The sequence below is a fragment of the Nomascus leucogenys genome, chromosome 4 (assembly GCF_006542625.1).
Source record: "Nomascus leucogenys isolate Asia chromosome 4, Asia_NLE_v1, whole genome shotgun sequence".
Taxonomy (NCBI): Eukaryota; Metazoa; Chordata; class Mammalia; order Primates; family Hylobatidae; genus Nomascus; species Nomascus leucogenys.
The window spans coordinates 85,512,645-85,525,107 of NC_044384.1; the positions used below are offsets into that span (position 1 = coordinate 85,512,645).

At 58.7% G+C, this 12,463-nt stretch overlaps 2 protein-coding genes across 5 annotated transcripts; one reads left to right on the forward strand and one right to left on the reverse strand.

Moving 5' to 3' along the window:
• Positions 1–6,986: 6,986 nt before the first annotated feature.
• On the reverse strand, positions 6,987–9,324 carry C4H11orf68 (chromosome 4 C11orf68 homolog). 4 transcript variants are annotated; one of them, XM_030811238.1, is made up of 3 exons: positions 9,089–9,324; positions 8,486–8,551; positions 6,987–8,393 (listed from the first exon to the last, which is right to left on the reverse strand). In XM_030811238.1, the coding sequence occupies exons 1-3, from the start codon at positions 9,208–9,210 to the stop codon at positions 7,637–7,639; spliced, it is 945 nt and encodes a 314-aa protein (XP_030667098.1). In that variant the 5' UTR covers positions 9,211–9,324; the 3' UTR covers positions 6,987–7,636. The 4 variants fall into 4 exon arrangements, with proteins under 4 accessions (XP_030667098.1, XP_030667097.1, XP_003274260.1 ...); XM_030811237.1 differs by having other exon boundaries at positions 6,987–8,396; XM_003274212.4 differs by lacking the exon at positions 8,486–8,551.
• Positions 9,325–9,398: 74 nt separating this feature from the next.
• Positions 9,399–11,730, forward strand: DRAP1 (DR1 associated protein 1). Its single transcript, XM_030811239.1, has 7 exons — positions 9,399–9,713; positions 9,950–10,022; positions 10,118–10,211; positions 10,512–10,631; positions 10,738–10,831; positions 11,053–11,141; positions 11,499–11,730. The coding sequence occupies exons 1-7, from the start codon at positions 9,672–9,674 to the stop codon at positions 11,602–11,604; spliced, it is 618 nt and encodes a 205-aa protein (XP_030667099.1). The 5' UTR covers positions 9,399–9,671; the 3' UTR covers positions 11,605–11,730.
• Positions 11,731–12,463: the final 733 nt, after the last annotated feature.

Consider the following 12,463-nt stretch of genomic DNA (forward strand, 5'->3'; position numbering starts at 1 on the left):
TGGCGCACTCCTGTAATCCCAGCTACTTGAGATGCTGAGGCAGGAGAATCACTTGAACCTGGGAGGCAGAGGTCGCAGTGAGCTGAGATCTCACCATTGCACTCCAGCCTGGCCGATAGAGTGAGACTCCGACTCCAGAAACAAAAAACAAAAAACCCCCAGCAACTTCGTCCTCCTGGCTGCAAGGCACTTTCAGCCCAGAGAGGTGGTCAGACACTCAGACTAGTCCTGGTGCTAAGGAGACAGTGCTGGGGGGAGGAGCCAGAGAGTGCCAGGGCCATTACTGGAGCCCCAAAAGGAAGAGTTCTTTCCAACTGTGGTGGGGGTGGGTAGGAGAAGACTTCCTGGCAGAGGAGGGTTTGGGAAAAATATTCATAAAAAGTAGGGCTCGCTTTCCCTCACCATCCACCCCTCCAGCCCAGGACTGTGGGGTGAACATCAAAGACACAGCTCCAGCCTGGCTGGGTCTCTAGTAGTTCAAGTGACTTCATTATGTGACTTCGGGTCAGTCTCTTTCCCTCTGGGAGCCTCAGTTTCCCCTTCCTGCAGATGAGTGGTTTACATACTGTGGACCCTGAAACTAGAGGTTTCCCTGGAGATGGCTGGGATGGGGTTTTGGGCCCCTCATTCTTGCTTCAGTAAGCGCCACTCAGCAGGCAGGAGGGGCTCTGGCAGTGGACGACTTGGGTTTGAATTTCAGTTCAGCCATTTCCTGGCTGGGCAAGCTGGGCAATTCCCTAACTTCTCAATGCCTCAGTTTCCTCACTTGTAAAGAGGATGCTGGCCGGGCGCAGTGGCTCACGCCTGTAATTCCAGCACTTTGGGAGGCCGAGGCGGGCGGATCACCTGAGGTTGGGAGTTCGAGACCAGCCTGACTAACATGGAGAAACCCTGTGTCTACTAAAAATACACTTAGCCGGGCGTGGTGGTGCATGCCTGTAATCCCAGCTACTCGAGAGGCTGAGGCAGGATAATTGCTTGAACCTGGGAGGCGGAGGTTGTGGTGAGCCAAGATCATGCCATTGCACTCCAGCCTGGGCAACAAGAGCGAAACTCCATCTCAAAAAAAAAAAAAGAGGATGCTAATAATCAGACCTGTTTTTCACGGTTGTTGGGGAGTGACTGAGCCATGGCATGGACAGTGCTGAGCATGGCACCAGTACAGTAAGGGATGGATAAATGTTAGTGAGAATTTTCTTGCTGCTTTATTTTGTGCTTTATGGGCAATTTCCTTTGAGGGGAGATGTCAGGGGCTCTGCTGTCAGTGCCCAGGATGGATTTGCCTGCTCAGCCTGACCCCTTAAGTTTCTTGGAGTGGCTCCTACTTCCTGCAGACCCAGGCTCAGACAGTTGGAGCCTGTCACTCAGTTCTCAGGCTCCCCCTAACTCCTCAGACCTGGGCCATACTCTGACCCAGTACCCCATGGGTGCCAGCACCTGCTCTGGGCCCGTGGGATGAAACGCCCGTCCTGGATGAAAGGCTGGCAGGCCTGGGCTGGGCCAATAAACTGCCCCACCCATCCTGGGAGGACCTCCGGGCACTGGTGTAAACTGAGTCATGGGGGGTTGAGGGGGTGAGTCACACAGCCTGGGAGTGGGAGCCAAATGGGACAGAGCTCGCCTGTGTGGGGTCCCTGGCCCCATCTCAAACAGCCACAACTCAGCCCACCTCCGACACCCATCAGGCCCCTGGCCCACGGCAGAGGTGAGCCGGGCCAGACCAGGTTCCCAGAGGGCAGGAGCCTGGAGGCTGGACTCCCAGCACGCACGCATGTGCCTGTGTGTGAGTTTGTGTCATGTGTTGTGAGGGGCGGGTGGCAGACCGGAAAGGGAGGCTCTGACACGGGAGGAAAGGATGGATTGGGGTTTGGAAAAGAGTCAAAGCCCTAGAGAGATTTTGGCGGGAATGCTTCGCTGCCCTCTCCTGGCCTCTGAGGGTTGGGCTGATTTTCCTGCCTGAACCAGCCTTCTCCCTTTAGGGGAGGGAGGAAGAGGAACTGGGGCCTGGTGGGTGACCTCCCTGTCCTCTAGGGTCTACAGAGGGCAGAGTCGGTCGGAGGAGGGAAGATCCCCAGAAGCCAATTTGGGCTTCACCCCAGAAAGGTCTTTACCCTCGGGGCCAGGGCTGCTCAGGGACCAGGGACAGAGCTCCCTGCGACACGAGTGTGTACAAGGACTCCTGGGAGTTGTGGAGGCCCCCAGAGCATTTCTAGCCTTGACCTTGGCCAAGTTGCCAAGTTATTTAACCTCTTTCTGCCTCAGTTCCCTCATGAGTAAAAGGAGGAGGTCTGTGAGGACCATAATGAGTTAATGCATCTGAACTGCTTATGGTGTGCCTGGCGCAGAGTAGGTCTGTATACAGGTTTGCTTTTTTTCTTTTTCTAGACAGGTTTGCCAGGCTGGAGTGCAGTAGCTAGATCATGGCTCACTGAAGCCTTGACCTTCCAGGCTCAAGCGACCCTCCTCCCTAATAGCCTCTTGAGTGCTGGGAGTATAGGAATGTGCCACCATGCCTGACTTTTTTTTTTTTTGGTAGAGATGGGGGGTCTCATTGTGTTGCCCAGGCTGGTCTTGAACTCCTGGGCTCAAGCAATCCTTCCGCCTGGGCCTCCCAAATTGCTGTTATTATAAACATGAGCCACCATGCCCAGCTCATGTTTACTTTTACTATTTGAGCCTGTTTTCTCATCTATAAAATGGGTGAGAAAGGACCCCTGAGGTGGCCCTTGTCCAGCTTTCTCTCTGGTCCCAGTCTCTGGTTTTATTCCCTGGGAAGTTGCCCCCTAAGCCCTGCCACCCTGCCTGACTCTATCTCCCTGGGATTTTTTCCCAGTAAGCAAAGGAAGATGGGGTTGGTGGGCTTCTCAGCTGGGTGTCCTCAGGTTTACCCCTAGGTGCCTGGGGGATGTGTGTCAGAGGAGTGGGGAGTTTCCCTCCTCAGATGAATCAGCTGTGTGACCCGATCCTCATCCCTGCCAGAGCCCCTCCCAGCCGGCAAGAGTGAGGCGCAGCTGCCCCACTGGGAAAATCCCCCAAATCCTGCCAAAGCTCTTGTTGAAGTGTTCTCTCGACTCAGCTGTTTTAGTCCTCTTTGAGTCTGCCCAAGTTCCAACAGGAGTCAAGTCGGGCAGATTCTCTCCTTCCCTGGACAGACCCTCTGGAGCCTCCTCCCTGGGGTCTGGGGTTTGCAGTATGTGGGAGTGGGAGTAAAAGGAGTTGGGGCTTTTTCCTGGCCTCAGACACCCTTCCCCTGCTTTTATAAAAGGAGCAGAGCACAGGACTTGTCCAAGTTTGCCCAGCACCCCCTGGGCCAAAGGCACTTCCCTGCTCCAAGGTAGGAACAGGCCAGCCAAACAGGGCAGAACTCACTGCCAGACTGAGGGGGTGGGTTTTGGGGGGCCATTGACCTGGCAGGGGGCCAGTTCCCACTGTAGACCTGGAGACCCTTCCTGCCCAGTAGGCTTGGTCATTGCACTCTCTAGGCCTCAGTTTCTTCATCGGTAAAAAAGGGACTTTCGGCCAGGCGTGATGGCTCATGCCTCTAATCCCAGCACTTTGGGAGGCAAAGGTGGGCAGATCACCTGAGGTCAGGCGTTCGAGACCAGCCTGGCCAACATGGCAACCCAGGAGGCGGAGGTTGCAGTGAACCGAGATCATGCCACTGTACTCCAGCCTGGGTGACAGAGTGAAACTCCATCTAAAAAAAAAAAAGACTCTCAGTTTTGGCCCAGCTTCTCTCCCAAGTGGTTCTGAGGACCCAACCTCCTATGTGCTTTAGAAACCAGATCCTGAGTCCTTGCAGGGTCTCATCTATCCTTGCAGCTCCCACCCCAACAGCACTTCGATAAAGTGGGGGTTTAACAGTGCATAAGGTGCCCCGGAGTTGGATGAACTGGGTTTGAATCTTGGACTTGCTCCATAACCTTGAGCCAATTATTGAACTTGTCTGGGTCTCAGTTTCCTCTTCTGCAAAATGGCAACAATAATACAGCCAGGTGAAACTTAGATGAAATCATGTAGGTAAACGCTTAGCACTGTGCCTGGCTCTTGTCACGAATAGAATGAGGAAACTGAGGCCCAGAGAGAGAGTGGCTTTCATTCACTCACTCATTTATTCAAGAATGTTTGGCTGAGTACAGGGGCTCATATTTGTAATTCCAGCACTTTGGGAGGCCGAGGTGGTAGGATCGCTTGAGCCCAGGAGTTCAAAGCTGCAGTGAGCCATGATTATGCCACTGCATTCCAGCCTGGGCAGCAGAGCAAGACCCTATCTCAAAAAAGAGGCCGGCCGTGGTGGTTCACGCCTGTAATCCCAGCACTTTGGGAGGCTGAGGTGGGCGGATCACGAGATCAGGAGATCGAGACCATCCTGGCTAACACGGTGAAACCCCGTCTCTACTAAAAATCCAAAAAATTAGCCAGGCGTGGCGGTGGGCGCCTTGTAGTCCCAGCTACTCAGGAGGCTGAGGCAGGAGAATGGCGTGAACCCGGAAGGCAGAGCTTGCAGTGAGCCGACATTGCACCACTGCACTCCAGCTTGGGCGATAGAGCAAGACTCCGTCTCAAAAAAAACAAAACAAAACAAAAAAAGAATGTTAATTTGGCATCTGCACTAGGTTGGGCCCTATGCCGGATGCTAGAGGATAAAGCATTGCCACTGTCTGAAGGGATCTTACACACAGATGAGAGCAGCAGGCGGGCGGGAGCTGTGGGAGCCTATGGGACATGCCTGCAACAGTTGGGGTGAGGAAGGATCCGGAAGCATCCTGAAGAATTACACTGGCCGGGCGCGGTGGCACGCTGTATCCAGCATTGGGGCCGGGCGGCGATCACGAGTCAGGAGATCGAGACCGGTGAACCCATCTCTACAAAATACAAAAATTAGCGGGGTGGCGGGCCTGTAGTCCAGCTGCAGGAGGCTGAGGCAGGAGAATGGCGTGAACCGGAGGCGGAGCTGCAGTGAGCCGAGATACGCCACGCACCAGCTGGGCGACAGAGCGAGACTCGCTCAAAAAAAAAAAAAAAAAAAAACATGACAGTGGTCGCAACGTGCGCAGCCAGGGAAGTGGGCGAGGGTAAGCTAAGCAGAGGCTACGGCACCAGCAAAGGCGTGAAAGTGAGAAAGGCCACCATGTGTACAAGAAAGTCACATGCAGCTCAACGTTCTTGGACAAGGAGTGCAAAGCAGGGAATGGAGATGGGATGAGGCAGAAGGATCCAGCAGGGGCTGGAGTCGCCAATTACCTCATTCATTCATGTAATTACTTATGGAGTCGTTGTTCCGGCCAAGCACTGTGGTAGGCTCTGGGAACAAGGCTGAGATCTAGCCACTGTTCCTGCCTTCACAGAGCACAGTATGGGCATGGGGCTTAGGGGACAGCAGGAGACAGACATCAATCAAGCCATTACACAAGTCACCACGCACTCCGGCCATCAGGGCTGTTTAAGGCAGGTGCTCAAGCAGAAGGAACAGCCCAAGGCCCAGAGCTGTGCACCAGGGGGTGAAGGAAGTAACAGATGGCTCCAGCAGGGTGAGCATGGGCAGAAAGGGGTGTCCGAGGGAAGCGGGGGCAGTCTATGGGCACCAGGTCAGGTGTGGGGAGCCATGGAAGGGCTTTTGGCAGGACATGGCCACTCTGCAGGAGGGATCTATTGACCTGGCTGTGGAGAACGGAGAGGCGACAAGAGGAGGGTGGAAGTGGCTTGGGAGACGGTGAGTTGTGGGCTGGGGCAAGGCACGGGGATGGAGAGGGGCTGTGTGTGACACACTCAGCTATGGAAGAAGCCAGTGCTGTTGACCCACTTGGGCATCTCTGCGGGACCCATGAGGTACCTTGGCCCACTTTGGTGGAGTGCAATGCCCTGGCAGCCCGAGGGAGGCAGAGCACCAGGCTCCAACTCGGAGACCACCCAGCTCTGGGGACTTCCCAAGGCTGGGCAGAGGGGGACTCAGCCCTGGGGAAGCTCAGGGTGGGGAGGAAGCTGGAGAGAGCACTGAGCCAGCATCTCATGACTCAGCCACTTCCACCCAGTCAGCCCGGTGGCATCTCCGCTCCCCTGCTCTAAATTCCGATTCGGTGAGACTGCTGGAGGCTGAGTCAGTCCCGGCACGGCACGAGAGCTGTGTCCCAAGAGGCTCCCTGCCAGACACAGTGGCCCCCAATCAAGGCCAGGGCCAGGCACAGGGCTGGAGAGGTGGAGGGGTGCAGGAGCCAGCCTCCAAGGCTACAGCAAGTCCCAGCAGAGTGGGGCGGCCTACTGAGATCACGTAAGTGAACATGCTTTGTGAGTTATGAAAAGCTCACTGTTTTCCTTGGTGGGCTCAGGGACCTCATTGCCTGAGGAGGGGACTGGGATGCAAGTCTTAGCTCTGCCCACCTCAGCGCATGACACTGAGAAAACTCCTTTCCCCTCTTGGCTTCAACTTCCTTGACCGCAGAATGGGGCCAACATCTAAAGAGGTTGTGAGAATTAAATTTAATGCATATGAAAGTGTTTTGCAAACTGTCCAGTGGGCCCTACGATGGTCAGGGCGGTAGAAGAGGAGAGTATGAATGGCAGGGCTTCCAGAGAGACTACCTAGGGTTGCGCAGGTTGTTCACTGCACAAGGATGTCCAGCCTAGGGTGCCGAAATCCAGCCCATCCCATCCTCTGCTCCCCAAACCGCATACCCCAGCCTAGGACTGCTTGGACTTGGTACCTTTCTCTAATACGCACAAATGCACCCTGAGGGCTAGCAGTGGCCCCTTAGACGTTCCTGGAGGGGTCAACCCTTGGAATTATGGGAAATCTCTGAGAAACTGATTTGGGATGGAGGGGAAGTGGGGCTGGTTTTGCAGAGGTTCTTAGAGACAGGGCCTAAACTTAGCAGTGAGGCACAACTTATTGCTAGGGGCAGCTATGGGGGCCTGGCCGGGTCAAGGGGGTAGTCTCTCCTGGCCCTGCCTCTCCCTAGCAACGAAAGCAGGTAACCACCAAGACAGTATTTTAAAAAACACTCAAGACACAGACCCAAGCCGGGTTTTATTGAAATGCCAGGAGCGGGCACATGTCAAAGTAGCCAAGGAAGGGGGGACGGTGGTACAGGCTGTGTGAGTTGGCAGGGATGGGCAGGCCTCATGTCCATGGTCCTGGCATCCCCACTGCCAGGGGACAAGTAGGCACGACTACCCTCCCCTCAAAATGGCATGCTCAGGCCAGTGGGGCCCCTACCCCTGGACCATGAAGGCGCCAAAAGGGGCTGGAAGCACTAAGTTTTCTCCCTCCTGAGGGGGAAGGAAAGAAGGGGAGATGCAGGAGGAAGGGGAGGTATAGCCGGGGATGAGCGTTCCAAGGAAGTCTCTCCTCCTAGGTGTCTGCACCCAACTCATGGTCCTGGACAGTGGAGGGGAGCAGCATTACAAAAGGAAGCTGAAGGCTCATCCCTCAGGGAACCGGAGCCCCCCAGCCTGTGGGGCTTGTGTCAGCCCTGAACAGAGGGCAGAAGTTCAAGGGGACTGAAGATGCAGGTAGTTCCCAAGTGACCTAGGAGTCCCCAGAGCTGGGGGGTGTGGCCTTCATGGGACAAGGAGGAAGACAGGAGGATCCATCCCCAGCACGGAGTGGGGAGAGGGCAGTCTCCCCAATTTGGCCCCTCTAGGTCAGTTCCACGTTGTTGGCACGGTCAAGCACTCGGGAGCCACGGGCACTGCCCCCAAGCTGGAAACGGCTCTCATAGAGAGTGGGGCAGAGGTGCCAGCGATTGGCCCGGTAGATGCCCAGGTAGGTGTAGACATCAGGCTTGTAGGTGAGCAGACACTTAATGCCCGCTGCACGGATGGCTGAATCTGCCTCCAGTACACCCAAGCGGTCCGTGAAGTCGTCCGTGTAAACACAGATGACCTGGCGCCCACCCTCCTTGGCCCGTGGGCTCACCTTGGCCACCTGAAGCCGGCCTTCAACCACGGCCCGGGCAATGCCAGCCCAGGCGTGGTCCAGCTTGAAGCCCGGTGCCAGATGCATAAGCCACTTGCCCGAGAGCACGTGGTGGGTGATGGCGAGCTGGCGCAGGGTACCCGGTGTGATGGGCCGCCCACTGGTCTGCAGAGCTTCCCAGGCTGCCTGCAGGCCCTGCACGTCCCCGGAGTTGGGGCTGTAGCCCTGCCCATACACTGCAATCCAGCCCACAGGCTCTGAGTTGGGTGAACCGGGGTCCCCATAGCGGGTAACTTGGGATGGTGGGTACTTGGCCAGCCAGGCATCCAGCTCAGTGGCAAGCGCTGTGCGGGCATCAAACACTAGCCAGGGGTCCATGTCAGCTGCCATGGCCTCTGCAGCCAGGTGCTCAGCGGTGAAGCCATCCTCACGGCCACCTGGAGAGTCCTCCTCTTCCAGCTCCTCACCTGGTTCCATCCTGCTGTGAGGGAACGGAGTCAGGGCGGGGTCTGAGACAGTAACTACAGGTGCCAGGCACTGGATTAAACTGTGGCCTTGGGTAAGACTTACTGTCGATGCGCCTCAGTTGCCTCATCTTTACAATGTGATAACAACTGCTCCTGTCCCGTAGATCCGCTGTGAAAATTAGATGCCTGAGGAGTGAGCGCTCCAGAAGGGTTGCTGCAATTATTACTATTCTCCTTGACTTACAGAAAAGGAAACTGAGGCTCAGAGAGAAAGGACTTGCCCAAGGTCACACCTGTAGTGCGTGGCAGGGCCGAAGGGTGAATCCAGGCGTGGGAGCAACCGGCCCCAGCTACACCTCCCGGCCCTGCCAAGGCCCCCTTTTCCTGGCAGGTATCCGGTGCGCTGGCATTTAATAGAGGAAGGCAAAGAAGCGCACGTTCGCGCAGCTCCCGAGGCCGGCTCTGTAGGGCCAGGCCTCCCGGGCAGGCGTTATCGGGACGACTTAAAGACGAGGACACTGAGGTCCAGAGAGGTTACAGGCCGTTCCGAGGCCAATGGGGCGGTTCCCGGACTCGAACCTGGGCTTGTTAGAGCCTGCAGGAGAGCCAGGATCCGGCCGTGCCGCGCCCGCCGCCATTAACGCCCACGGCCCGAGCTGTGCTCCCGCCCCAGCCCTGCCCTGCCCCTCCCGGCGCCCGCAGTCACCTCCGGCCTTCGCTGCGTTCGACGCCGGCCCAGCCCCGGGCCCGGCTCCGCTCCTGCCGGGGCTCCGCGCCACCGCCGCCGCGCCCCACCCCCGCCACGGCTGCCGCCGCCGCCGCCGCCATCTTAGCGCCGCGCCACCTCAACAACAACTTTATAGACAAGCGCAGCCACAGGGCGGAGCCGCGGGCCTCAGCGGCCGCGCTGTGGGGCGGGGCCGGCAGGGGAAGGGGCGGGGCCGACGGGGAGGTGCTGACTCGGGGGCGGGCCCATCGCGGGAACCCCGGGAGGGGCGGGCCGCGGGGGGCGGGGCCAACGTTCGCTCTTCTGGCCTTGGAGGCGGGCGGGAGCGGCGGTCCAGACTAGGGAGGGACGCGCACCGCCCAGGAGGCTCCAAGAGGAGGGCACTAGGGCCCTGCGAGCGGCGTCTTAACCGGCGGCGCTAGGACTCCGCGGGAAACGGCGGGGGCGGAGCAGGCGGCACCAGGACCCAGGGGAACCGCGGCGGGCGGGCGGCGAGCAGGCCCGGGAGCCGGGAGGCTGCGGGCGGCGGCGCTGGACCCGACGCAGCGAGAGAGGCCCCGAGATGCCGAGCAAGAAGAAGAAGTACAACGCGCGGTTCCCGCCGGTGAGCACGTGGCAGAGCCCGGCAGGAGTGGGCCCGGCTCCCGGGTGGCTTGGGCCCAGTTCCCGCTGGGGAGGCGGGCGCGCCGCGGTGTTCGGAGGCCTGGACGCCCCGCCCCCTCCGTGCCCTCCCCGCGTCCGCGTCCCCCGCCCCCTTTCTCCGGGGATGCCCCTTCCTCCCCCAGCACCCCCTTAGGGGACGGAGGCGACGGGGTCTGAACTCTGCTCCCCCACCCGCAGGCGCGGATCAAGAAGATCATGCAGACGGACGAAGAGATTGGGAAGGTGGCGGCGGCGGTGCCTGTCATCATCTGTATCCTGCCGGGGGCGGACCGGGTCGAGGGGCGTGGGGGAGGGAGGCAGCGGGTCGCCCTCTCCCGCCCCGGAGTTCTCCTTGACGCCCCTCAGCCCGGGCGCTCGAGCTCTTCCTAGAGTCGCTGTTGAAGAAGGCCTGCCAGGTGACCCAGTCGCGGAACGCTAAGACCATGACCACATCCCACCTGTGAGCAGCGAGGAGCCGGGAGGGGCCGGCCGGGCTGGCGCGGGGAGTTCACACACTGAGGGAGGCAGAGCCTGGATGGCGAGGGAGGTGGGCGGCAGCCGGGACACCAGCAAGGCCACAGACTGGCAGAGGAGGGGCTGGGCTTCCAGGCAGAGGGAGCCACCTGAGTAAAGGAGGGCAGGCCCGGGAGCGGAGATTGGCCCGGGCTCCAGTCTGACATCTGGGGCCCCTTGCTGCCACCCACTGAGGGTTTGGGTGTCTGGCCCCTCTTGAGTGCCAGTCCCTCCTCACCTCTTCCAGGAAGCAGTGCATCGAGCTGGAGCAGCAGTTTGACTTCTTGAAGGACCTGGTGGCATCTGTTCCCGACATGCAGGGGGACGGGGAGGACAACCATATGGATGGGGACAAGGGCGCCCGCAGGTGGGGCCAGGGCCTGGCATACAGTGGGGAAGGCCAAGACCACAGGGCTTGGGGGTGGCCAAGGAGTAGGGAGACCTCCGGACAGATGGACTGTACCTTCCCAAAGGGGCCGGAAGCCAGGCAGCGGCGGCCGGAAGAACGGTGGGATGGGAACGAAAAGCAAGGACAAGAAGCTGTCCGGGACAGACTCGGAGCAGGAGGTGAGTGAGGCCCCAGCCCTTCGCCCTGCCCTTGGAGATGGGACAGGCAGCCTCACCCCAGGCTGAACTGGCAAGAAGGCAGCTCTCATCCTTTTCTGCAACCTCTTTGCTCACTGGTTTATTTGTAAATTGTGGCTATGAGGGTCTACTGCTGTCGCTGTCACTCCCAGTGATGGGCTCGTGTCTTTTCTTGTCAACTCTGACCTCTGCGGTGCTCACAGGATGAATCTGAGGACACAGATACTGATGGGGAAGAGGAAACATCACAACCTCCACCCCAGGCCAGCCACCCCCCTGCCCACTTTCAGAGGTGAGCAGCCCAGAGGCATGGGAGGGTGCTGGCAGACTCCCCAGAGCCAGCTTACCCCTCCTGTTCTCCCTGGCCCCTTGGTCTTGTTGATTGTGGCAGATTTGGGGGGTGGGAGGAGAATAACTGAGGAGGGCTTGAAGGCAGGAGACTGTTCTCCCAAAAGATCCTGCTCCACCCTGCCAGGGCCCGTGGGCGGGGCCTGGGCCTGCTCTGTGTGAGCTGTCCTGGGCCTTGGCCCCATGGATCTGGAGGGTAGTGGTGGGAGGGTCAGATGGGGGAGGGAGGGTCTTGGCAGCTGCCCCTGTAGAGGGCACGGTGGGGCTCAGGCCTGACTCTCTCCTGCCTTCTGCCCTGCAGCCCCCCGACACCCTTCCTGCCCTTCGCCTCTACTCTGCCTTTGCCCCCAGCGCCCCCAGGCCCCTCAGCACCTGATGAAGAGGACGAAGAAGATTACGACTCCTAGCGCCTTCCGCCCCCCAGGCCATAGCCCCTTTTAGTTGATTTTAGTTGCTCTGGGGGGAGGAGAGAAGATAGAGCTGTTCTTAAATTTATTAAAAAAAATAATAAAAGGGAATCTCAGTGTCTGTTCCAGGCTCTGTGCAGGACGTCATGGTTGCCATCCCATCCACCCACCTGCCTTCCCCACATGACACTGGGAGCTGGGCCAGGGCGCGGTGGCTCACACCTGTAATCCCAACACTGGGAGGCTGAGGCAGGCAGATCACCTGAGGTCAAGAGTTCAAGACCAGTCTGGCCAACATGGTGAAACACCGTCTCTACTAAAAATACAAAAATTAGCTGGGCGTGGTGGTGCATGCCTGTAATCCCAGCTACTAGGGAGGCTGAGGCAGGAGAATCGCTTGAACCTGGGAGGTGGAGGCTGCAGTGAGCTGAGATCATGCCACTGCACTCCAACCTGGGGGGCAGAGTGAGACTCCATCTCAAAAAAAAAAAAAAAATAAATAAACTGGGAGCTGGGGCCGTGTCAGTGGCAGGTGAGGTGGCAGTGAGGGGAGAGAGGGGTCATCTGGGGAGGCTGGAGGCCATGGTTCTGCTGAGTGCACCAAGGCTGCCGACAGAAGGGGGGTGGGAGAGCCCGCAAGTGCTGGGCATGCGGGGGACACTTGCCCTGTGGTCCTGCTGACCCCTGGTGGGCTGATGAACCCCGGCGGGCTGCTGCCCTGCTCTGAGCAGCCCCTTGTCTCCCTGATGGAGACTGTTCTGCCCCACTGTGGGCTGCTGTGAAGGGATAAGTGGGACAGGGAACAGGAACAGGTCTTGGAAACTGTAGAGTCCCGTGTCCAGTGTAGTGAAGGGCAGGT